Below are 27,863 nucleotides of genomic sequence, written 5' to 3' on the forward strand. Positions count from 1 at the left end.
AATCGCTGAAAGTCCAACTGTTTCGCTTTGCACGGGCCCCAGCGTAGGTGATCCTTGAGGGTGAACGACATGTAAGGCGACACAATTTCTCCTTTGTTCTCACGACAAAGCACTTGGGGCTGTACCTCTTCTTACACTGCTGGAATATCACAGTAGACACCAATCAGGAATTCTGTGACATTCACTGCGTCTTGATGTGCTGTCTTCTTGGAGATGTGGTTTCTCCTCATATGTGTGTGTAGCTATTTTCAAGTGGAGCAAGGAAGCCCAACAAAGACCCAGTTCCCAGGCCTTCGAGATTTTATCTAAGGGTTTCCCATGCCACATTCACTGGTTTCACGCTTTGCCTTTGCAGCAGGGGCATTAAGTCTATTGCTAACAAACTTTTAGCGTCTCCTTTGCCATCTGGGATTCTAGTACATCTAGATTTCTAGTACCTCGGGCGCGCTGCAGTCTGATGGCATCATCGTGCACGGTTGAGTCTCATTCCAGCTGTACCATTGCCTTCTCCGTAAGAATCCTGTGTCATTATATCCCACTTCTTTGTAAATCCAGTGTCCTATGAGGCCACATCTCTCTCCTGTCATCAGAGCCCGACAAAGTGTATTCTGACTCTTCCAGTGCGTCCCCCTTTCAATGGTGTTCATGCGTCCCCTTCATTTCCGTGAATGGTGAAGCAGCTGCCATGGTTGGACGCGTTTTTTGGTTTGGTTTGGTTTTTTTATTGTATCAAGATCTTCAGCAACAAAAGCCTGGGCTTTCCACCAGGCTGCTGGCTGTGCTAAAACTGATGATTCCCAGTTCAGGATCCTCCCTGTTCAGATCCACCAGATCTGGTCCGGAGTAATCCAGTGATGCTGCTGCAGGGGCTGATCTCTTAATGACCTGTACCTTAAACCTAAGCTCATCTATCCAAGCTCTTCTCTCTCGGCTTTGGCCGTGTTCCTACTGGATGCTCAAGCTTGAAGTACTCGAATTCCTCCATGTCATTTGAAAGGGATCCCTCATCAGTGGGACCTCAAGGGCTGGATTCTGTTCGCGGACCTCACCTGGATTGTTTCATCTCTCTGCGGCTTTATTCTCTTCCCTGTCCTGTCCCCACTCCCACCCAGTCTGCCTCCAGCTCTTTCCGACTCGGGGCTGCTGTTGGTCGCACAGCAAGGGTCCCCATCTCAACCAGTGATCTACAGGCGCGATTATAAATAACAGCTTTGTTCGTCTTGTCAGTGGGGCGCTGGGTTGTTAATCTTGTAAGCTCATCCATGTAGGGTTTTCAGTTTTTTTTTTTTTTCTTGGTCTTGAGCAGAATCATAGAATCACAGAATCGTTTAGCTTGGAAAAGACCCGTAAGATCCTCGAGTCCAACCGTTAACCCAGCGCTGCCAAGGCCACCACTAAACCATGTCCCCAAGCACCACATCTCCCCGGCTTTTCAATCCCTCCAGGGGTGGGGACTCAGCCCCTGCCCTGGGCAGCCTGGGCCAGGGCCTGACAGCCCTTTGGGGAAGGGATTTTTTCCAGTATCGAACCTAAACCTGCTCTGGTGCAACTTGAGGCCGTTCCATCTAATCCTGTCGCTTGTTCCTGGGGAGAAGAGACCCAAGAAAAGACCATTTTCTTCAACTTTATCTTGCATTTAGCTGTGGAAGTGCCCTTCTGCCCATCCCAGTGTAGGTGAGATGTTCTATGTTCTCTGTTCCGCTCATGTGTGCTCTGTAGGTAAGCCTTGCAGTTTACCTGCCCGAATGGTACGTTACCCCAGAAAGCTGTGGCAGACTGACTTCCCCGTATTCTCTGGAAGACACGCAGTCTGTCGGCAAGCAAACGGCTTCCCCGTTTTTGTCATGCTTAAAAATTTGGGAGGAAGATGCAGCTGATACCTCTGTGACTTAGATTTAAGAATGCATTGCAACGTTCCCTGTCATTCTCCTGGTTGTCTCTCTCCAATGACTTCACACTGTTCGAGGACTTATTCTTTTGTGTCAGAGTAATATGGGACTTGTATAATTTATCAGAAATACCATTGGCTTTAGGATGGTTTGTACCTCAGCTGAGACGATCCCTACGTGAAGAGGGTCCTGTGTGGTCCTACGTATCCCTACGTGCTATGTGGTCCGCTCTGTGCGCTTTCGGTTTGCATTCCTCCCGTGACTTAGCTCCACGGTTGAATGCTTCAGCCTGCAGAATCTTGCTCGACTGCCACAAAAGAGTTCTCTAACTTTGTTCAGCGCAGCGAGTTAGTTATACCAAGGATGTTTTCCTCTGCCATCTTGGTAATTACTACGGCGTGTATGTTTTTTTCATTTTTCAACAAGTCCAATAACTGTGTTTTTATTTATTTAGTCATTGAAAAAGACAAAGCGTAGACTTGCCAGCAAGAGCAGGTTGGTTTTACGCGCCCGTAGGGAGGTGACTTGCTGAACGAGGTGTCACGTCCACAGAGTTGTATTCTGACGGTGGTGTTATTTTAGGCCTTGTTTGCTGTTGCTGAAGTAAACAGTAATTTTGTCATTACTTTCACTGCGAGCAAAAATGAATAATTTGAACGCATAATAATTGTAGGATATTAACTGTGTGGGAATAGCCCTTAATATGGGTGGTTAACGTTAGCTTTGTGTAAATGAGGACCCTCGCCCATCTGATCCAAGTTTGTTAGAAAACCCTTGTTACTCTGTTGTCAAGAATGCCTAAAATGTGTTTAATATTTGCCATGACAGACAAGGCACCTCAAAACAAAGTTGATTTTTTTTCTTATTTAAATGAGAGCTATTTTAATAAGGAATTAAAATAGGAAGTTTAACGTAATTTCAGCAAAGAACATTATCAAAAGTACATGTCTCTTTCTTCTCCTGTTTTGCTTTAACAAGGGGGAATAATGGCAGTGGTCTACCTACCTGTGGCATTCTGCCTTAAAAAGGTTTTCAAAAATATCCCCAAATCAATATCATCACAGAAACAAAGCACTTCCAAGCCCTGCAAACCGCTGGTTGAGACGACGCTTCCTCCCTGGGGGTGCAGAGCAGCCAGTTAGAACGGGATAGCAAATAGCACACGCACGATTCGGAGGAAACAGGCAGAATGCAAACACCAAGGTGAAATTTGTTGAGGACTGTCAGCTTTGTCTTGTGCTAAGGACAGCTAGTTTCAGAAGTGCTAAGCACTTGAAACATCTCGAAGGAAATATTAATTCTAACTTCCTGTTTCTTTTTGCTACCTCTTGCTTTGCCAGGAATCAACCCTGTTCACTGTGATGGAGATGTTCTCGCTGAATTCCCTTAAAGGTAAGGACCTGAGACATTCGTCAGTTCTGCTCTTATTTTTTTTAATCTGTTCAGAGATTTAATACTATAGCAGATTCATGAAGGAAATTAATTTGTAAGAAACAGTACTGTCCTTCCCTATGCAGGATAAGTGAGAGGTTTGTCCTACAAATGTCTTTGTCAGACTTCCCTCTCCATGCATTAGGGACAAAAAAGGAAGTTGAGGTGACTCTACCTGAACCAGCGATGGCTGTGTAATGTATGATGCCGATCGGTATGCTTGAGACGTGCTTGATTTCTGAGGGGAGCCCAGCGCGCAAAACTGGCACTTCAGCGTAAAGCGAGGGTGGCGGTTGTAGCCAGCGTAACGCCGTTCTGTCTTGGTTAGTGTAGCACGAGTGAAGTGTTGCAGGTCAGCTCGGTTACAGTGAGTACAAGAGAGCATTTCAGGGAAGCAACAGACTTTGGAAGGGGAGACGACCTGTTGTGTTATCCAGCAGATGACAGTGTAGACTTGTTTGCTATTTAGCTTAAAGGAAAGGCTTTTTTCCCCCCTTTTAATTTTACCCTCCGAAGCACACCTGCATCCTCTGGTACCGATTCAGTAAGTGCTTTCTCCTTGGTGTTTGCATACTTTAAATGTCAACTGCTGTCATGTCCTTTTTTTCCTGTCATTGCTTTGCCAACCTCTTTCTTTAGATCATATTTTTTCTTAAGAAATCCCTCCAGTCACTGGCTGGTTTTTTTATTGTTCTTTTCTGAACTCCATTCCTTGGTCTTAAAATAAGGTGCATAGGTTGGAATAAAATATTCCAGATATGGCTGAACCAGTGACGGATCACTCCCTCCTGTCTCGGGGAAGTCATGCTTCTGCTTTAGCGCTTGGAGAACATGACAGTGTACCAGCCATTCTTGTAACGCTGCCATGCTAGTGAGTCACCAATATTGCGGGTTCCGTATTTAAAACAAAAAATCCCAGAATGCTTTATACGCCCAGGGTGTTAATTATGTACCAGGTCATTTCAGCTGGGAATAAAAAACCCCTCATTTGTCCAACGGTGTGACCTGGGTTGGAGTCCGAGAGGGAGAGAAGGGATTTTTCCTGTCAGGGCTAGTGGTTTGTCATGGCCAGCCTGGGTTTGGGACGCCGGGTGCTCTAACACTTGCGCTCCGGGGGAAAAGGAAGTCTTGAACGTAACGCGGCTCGCTAACGAGCTTCTATGTAGCGCTGCTCCCCCTGCAGAGGCCTGGCGAGAGACGATGAATTGAGCCCAGCTCATCAAAGTGAGCCTCAACTGGCAAAGCCTGGGAAGATGGCTCTAAGCGATTCTTTATATGCTGTTTAACGCTCATCTCTGCAAAATAAAGATCTTTGGATTGAATATGTGGAATCTGTGGCTTCTGGAATGTTGTAATAAATTGAGTCTTAACTATTTTTCCTGTCCTCATAAGATAATTTTTATATCATTTACGGTGACAAACCACTAGCCCTACTCACGCCTAACGTTCCGTGCACCAGCACGCTGTCTTTCGGCATCTCCTCCCAGATTTCTCCTTCCCACTGACTGTGTGTCCAGGATTTTCCCCAGACGTGTACCTTATTTATCTGTTCTCTTTTGCTTGTTTTGCTTTTAATCAGTGTGGTCTCCAGCCATGGTTTTCATCTCCTTAGGGCTCTTGTTACCTTTTGTGTTTCTTCACTGATGTTCCCAACCTGAAACAGCTAAGTAGCTGTGGTTATTTTTTTTTTTCCTTCACTGCTGGACAGCTTATTGCCTTATCTAGATCTTGGGAAAATGCTAAATAAACCGGCAGCTATATCGAGTTAAGTAGTTTCACAGTAGATTTGTCATCCCAGAAGGATGTGTGACTGGTTACATACTATTTCCAGCCACGCTTTCTCCTCCTTGGACCTTCTGTTTCCAAACCAACTGAAGTTTATTTCTGAAAGTAAGAGTTCATGCAATGTGCTATCAAAAGATTTACACGTAATTCATTAAATTGCGTGACTTGTCTAGCAAGATGGTTTTCCCTTTTAGTGGACCGATGCTCTTAAAATTTGTAATCTAAGCCTTTGTAATTAGCGTGCCAGAATAACTTTCATGTCTTTCAAAAAAACCCCCGAAAGATGTGTCTTTTTTGTGTCTTCTGGTGCTGCTTCAAGATCTGGGGTTTTCTTGTTTGCTTTTGTTTTTTTCAGTAAAAAATAACTACACAAATCGCTAGCTAATTCACAGAGGCTCTAAAAAGTGTGCCTGTTAGAAAAGGCAAATTTGGGGTAGTGAGATTTTTTTGAGTGTTCGTGTATGCTCTTCCAAAGTTTTTTTTTTGTACGGGGTTTGGTTTGATAACTTTCTGCTTCTTGAGCCTCTCCTCGTGCAATACAGGCTTTGTAAGACTTAACTGCGCAGTTCTGTTAGTGAATCCTTTTGTGGCTTATCAAAGATTTCTCTTTCTGATTTAAAAACAAACAAACAAAACACACCCACCCCCCAAAACAACCAAACCCCCCCCTTTTTTCAGCACGATGCTTAAACAACCATTCATGTATATTTTTGGTTTACACACAAAATATTCACTAAGAAGGTATTTGACATTAAATGACACCCTGGTTTAACGAGCCACGCAACTTAACGGTAGTCCCAAGGGTATGTTGCAGCCAGAGATAATAAAATTTATATATATCAATCGCTTAGAAAAACAATTCAGACTTTAAAAAAAGGAAAAGAAAAATCCTGTAGTGTTTGAACTTCAGCCAGCACCACAGCACCGAGAACTTTGTGCCTAAGACTCGAAGTCATTCGTACGGAACCAAACGGTCGGCTTCGAGGGGGAGAAGCGCCTCGGAAGGGAAGGCGCTGCCTCGCTGCCTCGTTGACTTGACATTTTTAGCGTTTATCTCCAACGTTAGTAACCCACGGGCTGCAAGCGGACTTTTTGGTAACGTACCCTTGAACATGAGCTACCTGGTCTGCCTGTGCGTGTTGGGGGGCAGGTGGGTGTACCTGCAGCTGAGGACGAGGAACCCAAACCGCCTTTCAGGTTCCAGGGCGGTTTCTGAATCGTTTTTGCGGTTTTTCAATTTTTCAAAAATTTCAGTTTTTCAAAAATTTTTCAATCGTCACTTGTATTAAAACAATCAGAAAGATTGCTTTGCCTGTGAATGTGCAAGGATGGCAAGAAACGCGTGCAGGAGTGAAACCGAGGGCGGCCAAACGCTGGTGAAAGCATAGTAAAAGTTGCACGTGTGTTTTTCCCCTCTAATTAGGGCAGGTTAGTAACGATTCTAAGAGCCAATCCCGATTTGGAGGACTGGCCCGTGGATTGCGTTTGCAGAATCATCACCAGGTTGCTCAGATCTTGGAGCAAATGACTCATCTCTTTGCGGTAACGTTTCTTTGAGCGTGCCTGAAGACGTCCTATTTTTTGGGGGGGTTTTGTGACACCTACAAACTATCGACAAAACCCTTGGGGCCGACCGACGTCAGCGGCGCACCGTCGGCGTACGAGCGCGCTCGGACTCGCCGCGTTGTTTCTGTTTGACGCGCGTGCGGCGGGAGGACGGACGACTCCAGGCAGGGCTGGTAGAGCTCAACGATGCGAGTTGATTTTCTTTAAAAGCGGAAGAAAACGTCTTTCTGCTGGTTTCGTGCTTCAGCGGGCGGCGCGAGTCCCCCGCCTTCCCAGGGCGGCCGGCACCTGGCAGGCAGGCGCCCAGGGAACTCCTGCCGCTCTCTGCCTCCGCCTCTTCTGTCAGGGACAGGAAAGCAGTTCCTTTTCTTTCCCTTTTCCCTCCCGTGGCCGTGTCAGGGCCGTCCCCGGGGCCGCGGGGCTTCCACCCGTGGGGCTTCCACCCGGGGGCTCGGCATCGCCCCGCGGCCGGAGCCGGCCTGCGCCGGCCGGGTCCTCCCCGCCGCCAGGGGGCGCCGCGGCGCCTTCCCGCCCGGCCGCCTCGCTGTCCGCGCCCTGCCTGAAGCCGGCGCCGGGCAAGCTCAAGATGGCGGCGCTGGGGCTGCTGCTGCAGGCGGCGGCGGCCTGCGGTTCGGCCGGGCCGCTGCGCCTCTGCCGCTGCTACCGGGCGGCGCCGGGGAGGCGCGGGCTCTGCACCCGGCTGCCGGCGCCCGAGAGCCCCGAGGAGGCGAGGCAGGAGGAGGAGGAGCAGCCGGGCGCCCAGGAGGAGGACGCCGCCATGGTGAAGGGTGAGCCGGCGGCGAGGCGAGGCGAGGCGGGGCGGGGGGAGGAACCGGCGGCGGCGCCCCCGGTGTGCGCGGCCCGGCGGCCGGGGAAGCCGCGCCGCACCGCACCGCACCGCGCCGGCCCCGCACGCAGCGGAAGGGAGGAGCGAGCCCCGCTGCCCGGTGCTGGGAGGAGGGGACGTGAGCGCCGCACGTCCCTCCCCCCGCGCCTGCAGCCGGGCCGCGCCGCCCGCCGGCCTCCTCTCGCTCCGGGCGGCCGGGCCAGGCCGCATCGGGCCGCCCGCCGGCTGGGAGGGGCGACCGGCGCCGCGGGGCGGGCGGACGGCCGGCCATCGCGGGAGAACGGCGCGGCCTTGAGCCCCCCCGGCCCCGGGGAAAGGGCTCCCGGCCGGGATGCGCGGCAAGGGAGAGGAGCCGGCGAGCTGCGGCGGCGTCTGCACGCACGGCTGCGCCGCCGCCGCAGGTAACGGGGCCGGTGGCCGTCGGCGCGCCGCGGGGGCGGGGGGCCGCGGCGGGGGGCTCCGGCAGCCGCCGCCGGGCAGCGAGGGCCGAGGCCTTTGTGGCAGCCCCCGCCGCGCTGCGCGGGTGTGCGGCGGCTCTTTGTGTGCGGCGGCCGGGGAGAGCCGGGTTCCTCCGGAAAACAGAAAAGGGATGCGCAGCCCTTCGGCTCAAGGTCGCCGGTTGGAAGCCGGGCCGAGCCGGCCCCGGCCAAAAGTCCTCGCCGCTTCTGATCGCCCGCCGTAGCCTGACGCGAGAGAAAAATCATAAATGGAGCTTTCGCTAGAAATCCTGATGGGTTGAGCACGCCCATCGAGCATCCGCCAGGAAAACTGCTCTGCCGTCACCGTGCAGCAAGTTCCGTTAGGTCAGAGCGGGAGCACGCTGCGGGAGCAGGCTGCGGGCCGTTCGGAGCCTCGCTTTATCGCGTTTCACGTACAAAGGGCTTCGGTCTGGCCTTCCACCAGGTAGCCTCGCTGCCTGAGCTGAGCGAGACGCTAATCGAGATACGGACAGCTCTCGTTGACACAAATCCCGGTATTTGCGGTGCCCATAAATCTGGCTAGGGGTGATGTCTCTGAAGCTTGGAAGACTTCTTTTCTCTTTCAGATGTCAGTCCTTCAGCCTGCAACAGAGTTGTGTGTGCGAGGGCATGGCGTTCAGGCATTTGAAGGGTAAATGCTTTCCTGCTCTTCAGAAGGAATTGTTACTTTTTTAAAAGAATATTTGAAATTGCGTTTTGATGTTGTGTTTTAACAATTGTTTTTTGTTAGATTATGAAGCGTTTTTCACGCTTCTAGTTTAGAAAGACGCTTCTAGTTTAGAAAGATATGAGTAGTTTTCTGCCAGAGGTTACTGCTTCCAGGCTGTGACTTGAACCACTGCGTTTTCCCTTTTTAAATCACTGGTTTGGTGTGAGTTTTATTTCTTAGGCTGTAATCTTCCACTTTGGAAATCTGGTTTATTATTACATAAAAACAACTTCCCCCCCCCCCCCCCCCATCCTTCTGTGTTCTGTGCTTCCTTCCCACCCTCCAGCACTTTTTTTTTTATTATTATTTTCTCTCTGTAGTTTCTGAATTCTTTGGGTCTTAGTTTCATTTTCCTTTCAGAAGCTTTGCTGAGCTTTATCTTGTAGTTCAGAGTCAGATAGTCTTTAGTTGTCGCATTCAAGCTGTTCAACAGAGCAAATTAACTTACTTCTAAAGCAAATGCTTAGCCACCCCAAGTTATTGTTTAATGAGCTGGTTCAGGTGTTGCCTGAGAAAAGTAGTAAACCAATTTTTTTTTTTCCCCTTCCCTCTTTTGTACTTCATTCCTCAGCACTTTTTCTAACGTGCGTTTTCAGAGAGTACTTGAGTACTTTATCTTTGGGCTTTGCTTCACTTTCCTGGAGTGCCTGTTGCCGTCGGTGGCTCGCTGGCACGGTTCCATGTCGTGGCTGTCCCTGTAAGGTCACCTGGAGCTCGGGGGTGCCGGGGACACACACACACACACAGCCCCAGGCAGCGGGGGATGCCCGGCCGCTGCGCGAGGGCCACGTGGGGAGAGCTTGCTGGGATTGGCCTCGTCCCTCCCGTTTGTGTGGTGGATTGACCATGGAAGGCCCTCTGGTGAGAGCTCGGCAGTAGTGGAAGATTCATTTCAGATGAGCAAATAAAAAGTCCTCAGGGTCTCGTCGTAAATCTGCCCTACCTGTACAGCTGCCACTTGAACACGCGGAGATCATAAAAGTTATTTTAAAAAACTGTTTATGAGGGCAAGTTCAACTTGTAAACTGATGTCCTGCTAGCTGCTTTTGTTATTAGCCTTGGATACAAATAGGGAAAAATCGGCTCTGATCTGAGGCCAGCTTAAAAAATGGCAGTGTTCTATTGGTATCGATATCTAAAGCTTTGCTTCGCTGGCCTAGGTGGTGGGATTTTGGAGCAGAATCTCTGAAGAAGAGAGCTTCTCTGCCTGCTCAGTCAGGTCTGCGGCACTTCTCGCTCTTTTCTGAGACTTACATGATCTTGACCTCTGTTTTGCTCTAAGAAAGACTCTTTCTCAGAGACTAATGAAATTTACTGTCTCATAGCATCACAGAAGAATTTAGGTTGGACTGAAGCTCTGGGTGCCGTGTGGCCTGATCCCCTTCCCGGAGCAGGGCCAGACTGGAGCGGGTGGAACAAGGCTGCGTCCAGCCGAGTTCCGAGTGTCTCCGAGGATGGAGGTTGGCCATCGGTCGTTCTCGTTCTCTGGTGATCTCACTTGCTTGTGAAGAAGCCTTGTCAGTTTTACCAGTTTTTAAGTTTGTTCTTGCTTAGGCAAGAACTGCGTGTGTTTTTTATTACTGTCTATGCTTGAAAGGAGCCTTGGTCAGGGTCGCTAGATGATGGTTAAAGAAACCTAAAAAGCCCCCAAAAAAGCAATATTGTTTTGGTGTACTCCAAACTAAACTGCCAGGTGGAAGCTTCTCTGTCTCCCTCCGTCTCACCCCAGTAAAACATGCCTAGGCTAATTCCTTATGAAGTGGATATTACGGAGCCACAGGGCTTTCTTCTTCCCTGTGAATTTTCGATGCGTTAGGAGCGTTCTTCGCTGACTTGAATTTATTACTGTGGGGGCTTATATCTTGACGAGTGTTGTATTTAATAGTTTGCCCTTGCTGCTCATTTGTTGCTTCTCCAGGGAAGAGAATTTGAGGGAAGATAGAAACTGTTGAAATCAATCTAATACTCCTGTGTCTTCCTTGAACAAGACTATGGGCCTTTTTATTTGTGCTCTTGTTGTACCTGACAGTGTCTTTACTTGTCAGATTTGTTGGGGTTAATAGAAGGCTTAGCCACTACAGCTAGGAGCTTTTTTTCTTTTTCTTTCAGCGTTGCTGGGAATTATCATTGACTTTCACAATCAAGTTAAGCTAAAGCACTCACTGGCTTTGAGGAACTTAAATTAGTTAATTGGCTTCTTGGATAACCCCACCCTGAATTGTCTGCTATCCAAGACAGGCTTTTAATATTCCTCCATGATCTCGGAGCTGTGGTATGGACATCGTATGTGGTTCTGGCTTGATAGGAATCGGGTATGAAAATCAACTCTATTTTTGGGGGGAGTATTAGGTTATACTCCTTGCCTCCGCAGGGCTGTGACTACCGCTAGTACGATTCCTACCCAAATACTCATTCTCAGCCGTGAGAGAGCTAAGACAGTCTTTGGAGGACAATGCCAAGAAATCCAGTCTGGCAGGGAAGGAAACATTCTGCAAATCTAGTTCTGCAATTTCGGATTGTTTCTTTAAAAACTAGGAGTGAGGCATGGCTTCATGCAAGATAAGATCCTTTCAGCTCTTGAATTTGGGATAAGAATGGGCCGAGGGTAATCCATCAAGCCTTAGAGTCGCTGTTGATACGTCAGATGGTACTGCTGAATATGGCATTGTCAGCTGTGAAGAATACATTGTGTCTCGGTTGGTAATTCAGAGTCTGATCTGCAAGCCAGAACTCGGCTTTGTTATTCAGAGATCCTATTCTTCTTTGCTCTAGAATGGATTAAATATTTAGTCCTGACTGAGGAGTCACCTCAGAACGTGAGAAAGTGACTCTGTCGTTAGGTAATTGCGTTTTTTTGGGGGGCATTTAAGAAGAATGTACTTCTTACCTCCCCCTATTACTTATCACAAAATTCCTCAGGGTATTGTTTTTGAAAGGGGAAGCAAATAAAGGCCAAATAATACAGGCTGGTGCTAGAGGCTTAGGTTTGTTGTTTTTTTTTTTTTTAATTTCTCATTTATTAAGTGAATGTAATAGTGCATTTGGGAATTGCGTTACTACTCCTCCCTCCCTGCGTCCCAGCGATGTGGAATGGAACGGAACTGCGGAGTGCCAAAATCTTAGTCATTTTTCCAGTTTTCTTGAACAGGTCAAAGTCTGAATATAGTGGTGCTTGCTGTATGAGTAGGTAGAAATGTCACACTTGCTGTATAATTACAGAAAATTGGCTTGTAGCTCTTTGTTAGGCTGAGACCGTTTTCATGCTCTCCTGGCCAATCCATGGAAGGTAATTCGTGGACAAATAGTGTTCATAAATCAGAGTACTTCCTGCATATTCCCCTGTAATTGCCCAAGAGTTTTGCCCAAGTATGTGTGAGAATCAGCAGCCTGTGGGCTTTTTTAATTATTCTTTATAATGGAAGATACCATGGCTGACCATCACGCGTATGAGAGTGGCAGAGAGCCCACTGTGCGTTGCGTGGTCTTTTCTGCATTGGTACAGTCGAAGGAGATTGAGCAGGCAGCAGTTTTAATCTGTTCCTTTTGGCGCTGCCCTCTAAATACCAGCTTGTCCTCTACATACCAGGTTGAAAAGCAACACCAACCCGAGCCAGTTCCAGCTGCGAGTCAGAATTAGACAACTGTCGAATTACAATGCGACCCATCTTCAAGTGATACCCAGCTCTCAACACCCTTATCCCAGGCCACGAGGTTGTATTTCAGTATCTCCCTGTATTTGGGTTCCAAATTCTTTCTCTATCTGGTCCGTTTGGCTTCTGAAAGAGGTTTCACTGAGATTCAGCTGGCTCTTCTACGGTTTGGAGGAAGAAGTTTCAAAACTAAGTGTCACTAATAATTGTATTTTTCTGAACGCTGGATGAGCGTGCTGTTTCTTCTGCTGGAGAGGGTGACATGATCAGCAATGTGGTTTTTTCCTCTCCCTTACCCAAGTATCCACAGGCTGACAAGTGTTGGGCCTGCAGTGGTACAACATATCTCTTTTGCCTTCCCTAAAACCTCTGTGGTTTCCCCGTTGGTCAGCTTTCAGGTGAGCCCTCATAATACATCCTCATAACGTCAGTTTTCCCTCACTGAGCAGCTTCTTGGAGAATGTCTCTTCCACGCGCCTGTATTACAGAGCCTTTCTCTTAAATGCTCGCTTGCTTCTCTGGAGCCCGTTACTGTATATCTTCGTTATAGCACCTCTGCAGTCAGAGTTTTCGGCAAAACATGGTGGCAGATCTTGATGCTCTGATGAGCGGAAGTGTTGGGTCATTTCTCCTCGGATTCAGTGGCTCAATCTGAGATTCCAGATTCTGGGCAGTACCGATGATCGTGTGTTGCTGACTTCCGATTCATTGCTGAAACTTCCCCTGAATACCTGTAGAGAATTAGAAGCCTTCTAAAAAGTAGGGCCCAAAGCCATTGATGGTCTGCAAGAAGATTAATGAAGTTCTGACTGCCTGGGGAGCGTGCATTTGTGATGTTGAGCGGAGAGAGGATCAGAGTGGCTTAGCTGTGCTTGCTGCTGCCAGAACGGGGGACCCTGCTCCTCTCCCCTATTCCCTTGCACGGGTTTTGGGTGCCTGCAGGACTGTGCAGTTGGCCGATTTACTTCTGAGCCCAGCAAAAAAACAGTGTACTCCATTCTTCTGGTTTAGCTTTCTGTCGGGTTGGGGCTGCAAATCATCTCCCTGTACGTTTGGGTTTGCGCTGGAGCTGGAGCAGTGGTGGTGTCAGAGCCTGGCAGAAGCGGCACCTACCTCTCGCCACAACAGTGAGCTGTTGGAGCTGCCCGTTTGTGTAGCGTAACTACGTCCGGAATTGTTACCACATTAAACTTAATCTGATCTTGCTTGGGCTACTGCTCAAAATAAAGGCTCTCCGCTACGATGCCAGATACAACCGTGGTGCACGAGAGAAGCGAGTTAGAGCAGCTTCCTCGCCAGCTGAAACTGCTGGTGCTGGCATCAGGAGGGAGGCTGGAGCGTGACATTGCTCTCTGGGGGCAGTGTGATTTTTATTATTGTAATTTTTTTTTTTTAAAATGAGTGATTTGAACTGCTCATTAATATCCCCTTCCTGCAGGTGCCGCAGCCTGAGCAGCATTTCTCGCCTGTCGGGCCAGGGGCCCCGTGCTCAGCTAGCCAGTCCTACCTGCCATCAGTACCTGCCGCCTCAGGCGCTGCTTCTCGGCTTCCTGCTGGGGCTGCTTTATCTCCAAAGGCTGTGGTGGCAGACTTCTTGCCAGGGGTTTCTCTGAGCAATTTAGTACAAAACTATGTTCCCAGCCTCTAACCAAGCCATCTCAATAAACTCAGGGCGAAGTCCCCAGGCGTTATTTCACGTTACTACCCGTGGCTGGATCTGACGTGTAACTTGTGTGTTGTTGAGACCCTTGATTGAACCCCGAGGTTCAGGAGGGGGATGCAAATACCAAAGTCTGTTCAAAATAGTTATCGCTCAGTTTGTTTTCGATATCGAAGAATGACAAAGCAAGCTGCTTTTGCCTCCGTAGTGAGGAAAAAGGCACTGACTCCATGCGTTACCCTGGGCTTTGAATTCTGTGCTAGGATATTTGTATTCAGATTCCACAGGCATACATAGTCTGTCATTTTTTCTGTCCATACTGTATTCTTTTGGGGGGACAAACGTCTTTCCAAACTGTTACATGATTGTTAGTGTCACTGAATCATGGAGTTAGACTGTCAGTGCTGCGGCTCTAACTAGAGGCTATTATACTTTTAAAAGAGGGGGAAACCATCTGTGCGTTTCAGGAGAAGTATGGGACTGTGCTGGTTTTGGCTGGGGTAGAGTTCATTTTCTTCGTAGTAGCTCGTACGGGGCTATGCTTTGGATTCGTGCTGGAAACGGTGTTGACGACACAGGGGTGCGTTAATTATTGCTGAGCAGCGCTTGCACAGAGTCAAGGCCTTTTCTGCTCCTCACCCCACCAGCGAGCAGGCTGGGGGTGCACGAGGAGTTGGGAGGGGATGTGGCTGGGACAGCTGACCCCAGCTGACCGAAGGGGTATTACGTACCGTATGGCGTCATGCTCGGCAATAAACAAGGGGGACGGTTGGCCGGAGGGCCGCTGCTCAGGGCCTGGCTGGGCATCGGTCGGTTGGTGGTGAGCCGTTGTCTTCATTTGCATTGCTTATCTTTGCTGGAGTTTATTTATCTTTGTTATTTTCCTTTCTGTTATTATAATAATATTATTTTATTTCAATTATTAAACTGTTCTTATCTCAACCCACAAGTTTTCTCACTTTTACCCTTGCAGTTCTCTTCCCCCCCATCCTGCTGGGGGGAGTGAGCGAGCGGCCGCGTGGGGCTTAGTTGCCGGCTGGGTTAAACCGCGGCAGGGACATAACAGCGCTGTTGCCCACTTTGGATTTGCAGTGTCATCTTGCGTTTGAAGCTCAGGAGACTTTGCACTCCTGTGTGCCATTTTGCTGATGCCTGGAGACGTTGTAGGTGAACCACTTAATACCTCTGCTTACTTTTCTATCTGTAACCTTAGAGACATTAATGCTTGCAGAGCTGCTGCGAAGCAGGTGTTATAACATGTCTTTGAACAGGACTGCACAAGAATTGTGAGATATTTAGTTCCTCTGTTTTATTTTGCGTTTTGGTTTTTTTTTTTTTTTTCCAGATTCCAGAGACTTATTAAAGGAATTTCCACAGCCTAAAAACTTGCTCAACAGCGTGATTGGACGAGCCCTGGGCATTTCTCATGCGAGGGACAAGCTGGTGTACATCCATACTAATGGGCCAAGAAAAAAGGTAATCCTGGTGTGCTGGGGATGGGTAGTGGGTAGGGGTGTTGCACGGAGAGTGGGAAGTGAGCCAAGAATGCTGCTAATCCGAGGTAACTCTTTAATAGAGAAAATTATAGAAGTGTTTTAATTCCACGTAAAAGCTGCCTGATAATCTTTCAAAGAAGAAATATTCTCACTTCTTGTTTCTCTTTATTTTCACAGACTTTAATAGGTATATAAACATAGGTCCTGCCGCTCTCCTTTTGTGTGCGGAAGGATGGATTTTTTTTCTTTTAAGTAGCTTGCTGTAACCTGCTTTTCTCAGCAGAAAGACACATAGTCTGTGCCCAAATGTGTTCGGCTACGTACCCCACTGCTTTAGAAAATTAAAATTTGAATGCTATATTTTAGACCTTAGTAGGCCTAGATTTTCCTTCTAGATTCTAATAGAACAAATGCCTAAGCCCGAAATGTTCAATTGCAACCAGAAAAAAAGTATTTGTTTGCGATAGAGGGAGGCTTCTAATACTACTTAAGGGCAAAATGAAATACAGACTCTTTTTTTGTTAAATGAAGCAGAGGAATTCCAAGCAAACAGTTTGCCAAGTAGTTTGAGCACTGCCTGGGATGCGAGAGGCCTAGATCCAAATCTGTGCTGTAAACTGAGCAGAAGCGCGTAACTGAGGGGTGCTCTGCATTCAAGGGTTTGCCTCCTCTTGTCATACCAGCTCTCGTTCTAGAGCAGAAAGCCCTTTCCAGCTGAAGTTTAACTGTAACGTACATTCCAGGAAAAGATTCAGTTCTGATGGATTAACATTTTCCAATAACATTGTCTAAAATTTCCCAGACAGTTTTTATTACCACATCCTTTTTAAGCATCCCTGCATTTTAGGCAATACGTTAGTAATGGTTACTTTAGAGCTGCTTTATTATTCGTGCTTTTGTGTTTCTTGCTTTTCCTTAAGCAGCGGTGCAGTTTCCTAACTTAAATTTTGGAATGCCATAACCAATGCCTCATCATTTCAGTTTGCGTAATCAGTTCACGTTCTTGCTAGCACTTAAATAGATTAACATTGAGTGTAACTCCGGATTAAAAAAACAGCAAAACAGAACAAAAAAACAAACACCAAAAACCCCAAAACCCAATAGAGGGGCTGTTGGAGAAAATGAGGGTTGGATACCAAAAAACCAAGCACCAACCCAGCAGGTGTCTGGGGACAGAAGGACAGGTGGGACAAACCGGAGAAGCCTCAGTTAGAAGTGGGCAGGGTTTTTTCGTGAGACAACTTTTTTTCTCAGCAGGTCTGTGCCTTTTCATGCCGAGCCCCGAGGCAAAGTACGTAGCCATTTCCTACAGTAAGATGAGATTCAGATGGCAGGCAGGCAGCCAGCCAGATGTAGACTGTTGAAAAGCCAGGAGCCTTTTCTCTAGCCTTATAGGTGGGGTTTTCCCAGCGGACCTAAATGCCACCTTTCATCTTTGCTGCAGAAACAGGAGAGAATTCCTTAGGCATTTCCCTCCTTTGAGCCTTGCAGAAACTCAGCTGCAGCATCCGCAGGGCCAGGAGTAGAACGAGTTCTTGATTTGGAGCAATGTTTTTAAAAAGGCAGGGTTCAGCTTTCAGCATTCTTTGCTCTTGAAGGTTTTTCAGCTGCTCTCATCCAACTGTACTGGTAGGAGAGGAGCTGTGGTGGTACTGTTACTTCTCTTAATAGCTTGTGTTGGGCAGCACATGCTGAAGGCTGGGTTCTCATGTGCCCAATGAGTACAGTAGCTGCCTGTGTAACTGCGATGAAACATGCTGCTAATTAAAATTACAGCAAGAAAGCAGTTAGGAAGATTTGCTTGTCATTGCAACTGGACATGTGTCAGAGAGCGCGTGTTGCTTCTCAGGCCTGAGCTGGGATGCTGCAGCGTGCATAGGAAGAGTTACTCTGAAACAGAATTGTTCTTGTAATGAGCTCTCGGCGTTTGATTCCTCCGAGCTGACACACTGCAGCCCGTGAAGCTCTGGCCCGGGGTATGTGGCACTGTGCTCAGCCATGCAGCTTCTGTCTGGCTGTGGGTACCTCCTATCCCTTTGTCAGCCTTTTCTTTCCAACTTACTGGAACGGAGCGTCCCATAAAGGGACCGAACAAGGAGTTTGTTTGGGATTTTCATTTGTAGTTCCCTTCTTTGCCTGGAGTTCAGAGATGTTCGAAGTAGCTATGCTCCTGGTGCAGAAGAGAGATTGTTTTGTGCTGTCTCACTTTACTGGCTATCTTTGCTTTTCAGAAAGTCACTCTGCATATAAAATGGCCTAAGAATGTGGAAGTGGAAGGCTATGGGACCAAGAAGATTGATGCCGAGAGGCAGGCAGCAGCTGCAGCGTGTCAGCTCTTCAAGGTGAGCTTGTGCTCCTCCTTAGCTTAAAGAAACAAGCCTCTGAGTGTGCAGGCCTCGCCCGTTTTGGTGATGAGAGTTCTGACTTTTCTCTCTCTCTTTGCCTGTCCACTTTCTTGGTTGGCCTATCTGTTAATCAAGGGTAGAGGGTGAAGTCTTGAGCTGTCTGAATCCATTTGAGCTTAAAAGCCCACTTACTTCAGCCAGGCCTGAACGCACTAAATTCTTTGAGTTCTGGTCTTTGTTCTTTATGTCCTAGACCTTAATCAGCTTTTATCTTAGTCTCAGCATCTATGGCGAGAAGTAGAGCTTCCCTCCAGTATATTTGCTGTTACTGTTCAGTAACTCACGCTCCTGTCAGTCTACCTGTGTGTATTTGCAAGCGTAGTACTTACACATTCCGTTTTACGATTACGCTTTCAAAGTTACACTAGTCCGCCACTTATTTATGGCTGGAAGTGGTCGATATGTGTGCACAGCCGGTGTCAAACAGTAAAGCTATAAAGGTCACCGTTTAAGATACGGTGTTACCTAGCAGCTATCTGAGAACACGATGCAGTTTTGTCTTCAGCTCTGCCACTGACTGTGGTCTGTAACCTTGAGCAAGTGAGTTTGCTTTTGGAGTTTCCCTTTCATCTATGGAGTAGGAACAATGACATCTTCCCACTAAGGAGCCTAGAAAAGATGCTGCAGGTGCTCTGACAATAAGAGAGCTTTTTGATTTGCTTATAGATCAAGAAAACTACATTAAGAAATAACTATTTAGTTCCTAAATTAAGCCTTCAGAAGTTAAGAATTGCAGCATTAAAACTAGCAATTTCTTCGGCTGGCCTCTGTGCTTAGGCTAGTTTCTTTAATCCTGTGATTAGCCAGACTTGGTTCACTGATTCACTTCATTCCACCTGAAGCATGTTTTCCATTTTCTGCATATATGTAATTCATGGTTGGTGCTCATTCAGGTAACATTCTCTGGAAATATGTTCTTGTTTTATCCTCACTAGTCAGTGTGCAACGAAAGCATTGTTTCCTGCTTTCTTTGAGAGCCTGGAAGTTTTCAAAGGAAAAAAATTCTTACCTACACTTATAATATATTTTTCCCCAAATCTTGAAAATGGCAAAACTGTGCTTTAGTTTAGAACTTAAAAAAAAAAAAACAACACCAACAAAAAAACCCTCAAAAACCCAACACCCTGAAACCGTAGATTCAGCATGCAAAGCTTTAACTCTGGTGTTTTGCCAGCTAAACCCGTAGCCCAACAGAAGTCCCTCATGATGGGAGGCCTCGTGCAATCATAGCTATAGAAATAGCTACAAATGCTGCTTTAAATGAACGGTCGTCAGTTCAAGCGAAGTAGTGGCGTCTGATTGGTGCAGAGAGTGTCTGAATGTAGTGACTTTGAGTACAGTGGCTAGCGAAGTGAATTCTTGCTGTCTCAGACACTCCTACAGCACAAGATAATACAGCCTTGTCTAATATGGGGCCATCAAGAGGCCTAAAGATGTAACTTTTAATTTATTGCAGCAGTCTGGTAAGACGTGGCGTGTGTTGCACTCTAGATATGTCTGGAGCTTCATGTAAGGTTTGGTCCTAAATGCAGGTGGTAGGCCAGCAGTAATGAGGAACTCTTCTGTTTCAAGTACTGCTGGGTTTGGGAGGTCTTTACTGCTGCTTATACAAATAACCGTTCCTGTGAAGAGAAAAGAAGGTGAACCATTCCCTGAATTCCCACCTTGTGTTATCCCAGACTATACTTGTTTAGACTAGCTTTTCCAAAAAAGATGCATTTCATGCTCTGAGGTGGGTTTCAAAACTTCGGAATGCTAAATAGAGCTAATAGTTTGTAAAATACCAATAAATCTTGGCTCACCCTTTCTAACAAGCTATGTGATGCTAAGCAGTTGTGCTCTGGGAAGTGAGGTTAGTGAACAGATTCCCTTCCTGAAGAAATAATGGCGGGAGGAAAGCTTTATGTTTCTGAAAGTCTCTTTTCTTTTTCTCCTTTTCTGTGGGATATGAAGAAATCGCTCCTGCATTTTTCTCCTTTACCAGATGTGTTCTGGTTTCCCGCAGTTACCCATATCTGTCTCTGTACTGCAGCTAACAAGGCATTTTTCTCTTGTAGGGCTGGGGTTTGCTGGGGCCCAGAAATGAGCTCTTTGACGCAGCAAAGTACCGGCTTCTCGCTGACCAGCTTGGCTGTCCCGACGAGAGGTGGTGCTCGGAGGGCAAGTGGCGCTCCAAGTCCGGACCTTCTCTCGCCGACTTGTCAACCTGCTGGCGACGGATGGAGCCGGATGATTCCATCCAGCCCATGGAACAGGGCAGGATGCCTAAAGCGATGAGGAGGGAAGAGCTGGAGGAAGGGGAGCTAGAGGAAGGGGAACTGGAGGAAGGAGAGCTGGAAGAAGAAGCAATCGATGTTTCTGATTACCTACCTATGGCACATCAGGATGCTCGAACCCCAGGCAGAGATGCGAGGTACGTCTGCCCCGATTGCTGCTAATCCAGGGCAGTAAGGAAGAGAGGCTTTTCTTTGTAGCTGATGCACCCCTGCAGTTCCTCCTGTTTGAGCTGCAGCTTCCCACGTTGCTGGTGTGACCTGTAGATGGGCCAAACGCTGACCACTGTACCATTCTCTATGCGAGCCATACTGGGGCAGCCTGCTCTTGCACCTGGCTGTCATCACAAGGGGATGCACGGGCGTCTTCTCTGGAGTCTTGCCCTTTGCATAGACTGCTGCCTGCTTGTTACCTGCCGTTCTTATTCTGTGCCTAGAGAGATTTCTATTCCCAGAAATTGTGCATGTGCCCTTAGACCTTTTTTGACCGCCCTGGTTTTGAGGGCAATACTAAATCTGCTCTTTTTCATCACCATAGTTGCTTGCTTGACTTCATATTTTATTAGCACAAATCATGAATTTCTAATACTCAACAGGAGTAAGATCCGTAAGGACCTGATGGTGGTGGTGGTGGTTTTTAGGGATGCTCTTTGGATTCAGAATTATTTATTCATTTATTAAATCTGTTAAAATCTGTTGCTGCTATCTGGTTTGCAGTGCTAGCGTGAAGGTTTGATTGCTTTTTAGTAGGTGGCTTTGCTGGGCTGGGTGATTGTTCTGCAACCGACTGATTTTAGTAGCAAGATACAGCTTGACTTTTCAGATGACCAAACTTATCTGTGCCTTTAACTACTCGGTTTCAGAGCTCAGTAGCAGACCTGAAGTGAGGTGGGTCTGAGCACAGAGTGGATATTTGTACATCAGATTGTTCTCATCTTCCTTCTAGCCGAGGAGGGAGTTCCATTGAAATGACAGACGACAACACTGCCATCCGTGCCCTGACGCAGTTCCCGCTTCCTAAAAATCTCTTGGCCCAAGTGATTCAGATTGCAACCTCTTCCTCCACAGTGAAGGTAAGGTGCTGTTTGACCCCTGCCAGGGACGAAGCTCAAAGGCTCCCAACTGGAATCACTTTGGATGCTTTTTTTGGGTAGCTGAGAACTGGGGAGAGAAGGGAAGTTAAAACTGGGCCTAGAAAACTCAGCCTGAAGAGCAAGGAGAAGACTTTGTGGTGAGAATTGAGGAAATGTCTTAATAGGAGCACGAGGAATGTTGTTACTTGAGGCCAGGGCAATAGACGAGCCGCTGTCTGAATGAAGGAGAACATTTTCTAAGGAGATAGGTTTGCATTTCCCCCTATATCTGCAACACACACAAGTGTGTGTTACTCGGAGCAATGTGTAATTTCTGTGCTGACGGAATCTTTCCACAACTTGATTCCTGCCAGTATCCGGTGATCCTCCTCCTTGGTATGTGTCACCCACCTCCTTCCAGACCTCGTGTGCTTAGCGAACAGTAGCTGTGCTCCACCCCGTAGGCTCTCAGTGACGTTCCTCACACAGCTGTCTGCTCTCACTTCTGCTTAGCCGGTGCCTTGTGAGCTGGGGGGGCGGAATTCAGTGCAGTAAACCTGTTCTAGTGCACTGTTTAAAAAACAAACAAACAAAAAAACCCCAAAACAAACAATAAAAACCCCCAACAATTTAAGCTCTGCTTAGAAACATTAGGGGTGTGTTTGAAAATGCCTGCCTAGTTATGTAGGCTCTTAACATCTCCCCCAGTCTGATGATGTGTGTGTGTGTGTGCCTTTTAGGAGTACATGCAGTTCCGTACAGTAGGCACCAAGACCAAGATCTGCAAGCTCACGCTTCGCTGGCCCTGTCCGATGACTTTTGCTGCCAAGGGCCGTCGCAAGGTGGAGGCAGAAAACAAAGCGGCGGCACTGGCCTGTCAGAAGCTTAAGGTACGTGCACATGGCTCCTACATCCCACGTCTGATGTGTCTGTGAATAGAGGCTCCTTGCACCTGACTTACTGTACCTGAGCCTAATGGGGCGATGCCTGAAGCTTTCTGATCTTTGACTTCCTGCTTAATAAACGTGTATTTCTGACCCCTAGGATTCAGTCCAAACTGCTGTTGTACCCCTCCAGTGTCTCATCTGTGATGTCCCTTGAAGGCTGTTGTGCTTGTTTTGAGCCCTCAACGTGAAGTGATGTGTAGGGATCACCCTGGAAGCGTGAGCCTGTTCTCTTGGCCACCTTCCCGCTGTCTACTAGGACAGACTATCTTCCCATTCTCCTAGGTGGACTAATCCAGACACGTCGCTGCAATAGTTTTGCTGCAGACTCTAGAGTCAGCAGAGGGGAAGTCCACGAAAACAGCACAGGACTCATGATAGAATTAACACAACATAGCAGAACCATAGCAAGAGAGTTACCGGCACTTGCAAGGGGGTTTTGTCGGATACAGGTGTGGCTGCTGATTCTTTGATTGGGTCTGTTTAAGACCTTCTTGTGAGCATTGTGGTGGGGGCAGGTAGCAGTTGGCTCCAGTGCGTCCATTTCACCAGAGTTGAGATGGGATCGTGTCTTGTTTCTTGCTGTGGCAAAAGCGGGAAGTGATGGATATGGGACATGGGGTAAGGAGTTAGCCTGTCCGAGCATGCAGGACCCGTGTGCTCTGTATACCAGCACTTCATATGCAGCAGTCTTGTGTCTGATAGTGTTGTTTGCCTCTTCCTTTGCAGAGCCTTGGCTTGGTGGACAAGAACAACAACCCCCTCAGCCATGCCATGTACAACATGACTTCACTCCGGGAGCTTGGTGAGAACCAGAGGAAACCCTGCCACATCAAAGTCCCCGAAGCCACCCTGCGGAAGATTGAGAACTATCTGAATCATGTAAGGCTTGCTAACTGTCTGATAACCACCTTTGGCTGATCTCATTTAACTTCAGGAGTTGCACGTGGGTTGAGAGCTTCATGTCAAAATGTTGAGGGAATTCACGGCTTGATAGTTTGCCACAAAAACTGATCAGTCTCTGCTGATCTTTGGGGAAGGGAGGCCTTCTCTGTGTGCACCGGTGACATTTGTCTGCATTATTGGGCTTTTGGGATGTTACGGAGTGCAGTTTTGGCTTGCTGATAGCCTCCTTTTGCAGGCTTATGAATGCTGCCTCGTGCAGGTGTTGGTTCCGTTAAACTCTGGTTGTGCCTCGTAGCCTTTCAAGGACTAGGTGCCGGTACTTGCGCGTTTCCCTTGGGAGTGTCTCTCACAGGATTGTACCTTAGTGGTGGGTGCTGGCCCCCAGGCATCTGGCGGTGCTTTCGCCCAGGAGATCCCTCTTCCTGGTGGGCCAGTGGTGAACAGACACCCATGGGAGCTGAAGCAGTGCCGAGACAGGGTTTCTTAGGAGCACTGCCTGTCAAAGCAGGAGTTAGTGCTAAGGTAAGACGAGGTTGAGCATATCTCAGGTACAAATGTGTGTAGCTTATTGAAGTCATTGAAAATAACGCCCATGGTTGGAGTTGGCAAGTCACTGATGCAGCACTCCTGGGCCTGAACAGTAAAGATCTGGGCGATCTTTACAGTATCTTACAAATACTGTGAAGTAAACGAAGCAGTAGTGAATGTCCTGGGAAGCCAAGACTGCGTCTAAGACAGCAGCTGCTTCTGAATGACCTGCTGTGACTGAACAGTTAGAAAAGTTAGAAAAACAGCAGCATCTTGAAGGAACTTGGTCTGCCTCCCATGCTTACGTGAACATGAGCTGTCACCCCATGCATAGAAGGGATGGCTTTGTGACTCTGAATGAGGCTGAATCCAAAATACTGATTTGTAGCTGAACTTTCAATCCTGTGAACATCTGGGCCGATGCTTTGATTTGTGTTCTAGACAATTCCTGACCTACTGTTGCTCCTTTTAGTTCTTCCTGTGGGATGTGGGACTTCTGTTTTTTCTGTTGCCAAGATAGAATATTTCTGGCTTAGCCGAACGCTTATGTTTTGTGCAAGTTATGTGTCTGGGCTTCCTGAGGGAGGGAAGGGTGGTGGTGTAACTTGATAGTTTCCAAAAGTTGTCTTTGAGGAGCCGTTGCATCACTTGCGTGCAGTGTAGCCACTGACTTGGGGAGCTTAAGTTACTGTTTTGTGCCTGTCAGTTCAGGCATCAGCACTAATACCCCTCTTAAAATAGGGGATGCAATGAGGAAAATGCAGGGAGCTGCCCAAGTTAATTCTCCCTTTAAATAACGTCAATTCAGAATATAAGTGGCTAAGTTACCTAAAATCTGAAGAGACTTTGGCAGAGCTTCATGGTCACAGCAAAGCTTCATGGTCATGGCAAAGCCAATCTGAGTCTGTTCCAGGCACTTGTTTCTTTCTGTCCTTCTCAGGACTGGTACTAATCTTTTTGTCCCTGCCAACTTTCTCCGTCTCTCCCAGTATCCAGTGGACATCAGGGAATCCAGGCCCCGGATTGCTGATGACATGATGAACCTGAGCAAGGAATCTGGTGCGATAAGCGATGCAATCACAGGGAAGACATATATACCCATGTTGGAAGCAGAGGAAGTGCGCCTTAGCCAGAATCTCCTGGCCCTCTGGAAAAGGAGAGGATCCTCGTGGCAGGAGAGCCACCCATTGCCAGTAGATCCTCACAAGGACACCATCCTATCAGCCATTGAGCAGAACCCTGTAGTGGTAATAGCAGGAGACACAGGCTGTGGGAAAACCACAAGGATCCCTCAGCTCCTGCTGGAACACTACATCCTGGAGGGACGTGGCGCCCGCTGCAACGTAGTGATCACCCAGCCAAGGAGGATCAGCGCCATCTCGGTTGCCCAGCGTGTGGCACAAGAGTTGGGTCCCAACATGAGGAAGAATGTGGGCTACCAGGTGCGACTGGAGAGCAAGCCACCTGCCAGGGGAGGAGCCCTGCTCTTCTGCACCGTGGGCATCCTGCTGCGGAAGCTTCAGGGGAACCCCAGCCTGGAGGGTGTCAGCCACGTCGTGGTCGATGAGGTCCACGAGCGAGACGTCAACACTGATTTCCTGCTCATCCTGCTGAAAGGCATCCAGAAGCTCAACCCTGACCTGCGCCTGGTCTTAATGAGCGCCACAGGAGACAATCAGCGTTTCTCGCATTACTTTGGGGATTGCCCTGTGGTCAAGGTGCCGGGTTTCATGTACCCAGTGAAGGAGTACTATCTGGAGGAGATCTTGGCCAAGCTGGGCCGGCACCGACACCGGCACTACGAGATCAAGGTGAGTATGCAGCGTGGTGGTGAAGCTGTTCCCCTTGGATGAGGTGCTGACTTCTGGCACATCAGCAGGGGAGAGTCTGGGCCTGGAACCGGTCCCTCTTTCCTGTGGTGGTTGGACAGTGTTTGCGTAGCTTTAATTCCATGTCAACCCTCGTGAGGTAAAGTCGGCTTAGTAGAATCCCAGAGCGTTTGGATTAAATTGTGGGTAAAGATGACTTCAGATTTGGGTCTAAGTTACTTTTGTCCCTCTTTAATGTGAAGTTTGTTTATGTTTGAGTACGCTAACAGCTCATTGTACTTGTGTATGTATATACGTAGATGCAGACTTGAACGTTTGCATATTCTGTGCGAGCCTGGCCCAAGACTAGGATGGTTGTGGCTTACAGTAGTCTGTTACCTAAGTGCTCACTGTCCTGCATGACTGAATTCCCTGATTGTTGCTTTTTGCAGCTAGCCTTACTGTTTCTCTGGAAAATGCCCTCCAGACGTACTCTTTGCTGTAGGTAATCTTTCTTCAGTTGTGGGTCATGGAGTCACAGAACTGTTGAGGTTGGCCGGGACCTCTAGACGTTTTTTAGTCCAGCCTGCTGGACTAGAAGCTGTCAGCCCCTTTCTCCAGCCTGTAGAGGTCCCTCCCTGTGGCTGAGCAACCATCTGGCGTATCAGCCGCTTCTCCCAGTTTTGTATCATCAGCAAACTTGCTGAGGGTGTCCCATTGCCTTCAGGGCAATCTTCCTGTTTCTGTTGTGGCTGGCACTTTTACCTGCGCTTTTTAAGCTGGCCTGACAGGTATGTTCCAAATTACTGAGACACACAAAAGCTGCTGCTCTGTGCCTGGTGGATTTGAAGTCCCAGGTGCATATGGCCCAGTCTTGTCCCCAAAAATTTCATGTTAATTTTTGTTACTTGTTAGGCTCTGTTCAGTAGAGGTACACAAATCTCAGTTAACTTCCAAGTCTGGAGGATGGGAAAGGGCCTGTATAGTCTCACTGCACAGCAGAGGAAACTGGCAGCAGTTGTGACCAGAGCAGGTTCCAGATGGAGCCAAAATCAGGCTCCTGAGGTTCCTGGCTCCTAGTCCTGGGCAGGCTGTCCAAGTACAGGCATTTGCTCTCTCCAGAAGATGCTCTGGGAGGCTGTGTGCCTTTCTGCTGTCTGCTAGATTGCTGCTCATTTGTCTGCATGTGTCCTCCTGTTTTATCCAGCAATCAGATGACGAATGTGTCCTTGATCTTGATCTGATCACCGACCTCGTACTCCAGATCGATGCCCACGGTGAACCAGGTAGGTTCTGCCTTGCCCCATTGCTCTTTCCTTTTGCTGGGGGGAAAAATGTGAACCCTGCAGAGCCCAGACCCTTTGCAGAGAAAACACGATGCTGAGCTGACTTCTGCAAGGCCACCTTGAATTCCTCTTGAACTGAGTGGTCTTGAGCATGAGCTAATTGTGAGCCTTTGGCTAGGACAACGTCTGAGTCTCAGTCTTAGTGGCCTGAGATACAGCTGTTCTGGGGTGAAGGGCGAGACTGGTCTGTGCTCCGGCATTTGTAACCTTGTGCTGCACAATTTAGTTATTTTTCTGTTTCGGAGACCTGTCCCTGTTAAATATCTTTGCCTGGGAGGCGATGTTTTTGTGAAGAAGGCAGGAGTCTCAGATGACTTCTAAGAGTTTTAAGTGTTTCCAAGCTAGCAGAAGGTGTTCATTCTCAAACTACGGGTAGCCTGGTTTCTTTCTGGCTTTAAAACCTTGCCCTAATGAGCTCACAGAAGCAGATACAGCATAGCAGGTATGAAGTTTAGACAGACCTTCCCCTGGGTCTGACTTCCCAGAATGGCTGTATCTGTCACTTGTTCATCACCAGTATGATGCAGGTTTCCTTAGCAATCAGCTGGCGGGGGGCATCACAGACCAGGGCCCTGCTTTTCTTTGGGTTTCTTGGGCTAAAGGTTGCTGTGGACTTGGGGAAATAATGGGTGTCCCTTCTGTGCAGCAGAAGCAGTTTCTCTGTCTCCAGCTGGGGAAAAGTGCTTGGATTTCTAGGTCGCTTGTTCTTAACTCTTGCTCTGTTTCAGGTGGGATCCTCTGCTTCCTCCCTGGTTGGCAGGAAATCAAAGGAGTGCAGCAGCGCCTGCTGGAGATGCTCGGATCTCAGAACAGCCGGTACCTCGTCTTACCAGGTGAGATGGCAGCGCCAGGCCTTTTCTCCCTGGGATTCAGGAGAACGGATAGGCCAGTTGGCTTGATGAGCCGCTTCAGCGGTTGCACTCTGATACAGAGCAAGCTTGTATGCTCTGATGTACGTTCCCGTTGTGTAATTGTGCCTGTTAAGCAGAAATAACTCCTCCTAGCAGAGGCCATCCAAACCTGTATGTGATCAAAGAAACTGGCTTCCTGGTTGCCTCCAGCAATTCA

General features: G+C 48.0%; 1 protein-coding gene across 6 annotated transcripts in view; it reads left to right on the forward strand.

Moving 5' to 3' along the window:
* DHX30 (DExH-box helicase 30) overlaps positions 1-27,863 on the forward strand; it is a 41,287-nt gene that overhangs the window by 6,900 nt on the left and 6,524 nt on the right. For 2 of the 6 annotated variants that reach the window (XM_087732749.1, XM_087732738.1), the window contains 10 exons: positions 3,230-3,281; positions 15,362-15,492; positions 17,744-17,854; positions 19,975-20,330; positions 21,137-21,263; positions 22,004-22,153; positions 22,937-23,089; positions 24,631-25,452; positions 26,657-26,735; positions 27,524-27,628. In XM_087732749.1, the coding sequence (XP_087588875.1) occupies positions 3,251-3,281; positions 15,362-15,492; positions 17,744-17,854; positions 19,975-20,330; positions 21,137-21,263; positions 22,004-22,153; positions 22,937-23,089; positions 24,631-25,452; positions 26,657-26,735; positions 27,524-27,628 (2,065 nt within the window). In that variant the 5' untranslated portion in view covers positions 3,230-3,250. Of the gene's footprint in view, positions 1-3,229; positions 3,282-7,229; positions 7,460-7,621; positions 7,920-8,591; positions 8,629-15,361; positions 15,493-17,741; positions 17,855-19,974; positions 20,331-21,136; positions 21,264-22,003; positions 22,154-22,936; positions 23,090-24,630; positions 25,453-26,656; positions 26,736-27,523; positions 27,629-27,863 lie in introns of those variants that run through there. The other 4 variants (XM_087732715.1, XM_087732732.1, XM_087732725.1 and 1 more) reach the window with 4 other exon arrangements.

The sequence above is a fragment of the Nipponia nippon genome, unplaced genomic scaffold (genome assembly GCF_047370975.1).
Source record: "Nipponia nippon isolate SJK-2023a ecotype South Korea unplaced genomic scaffold, ASM4737097v1 scaffold_1, whole genome shotgun sequence".
NCBI lineage: Eukaryota > Metazoa > Chordata > Aves > Pelecaniformes > Threskiornithidae > Nipponia > Nipponia nippon.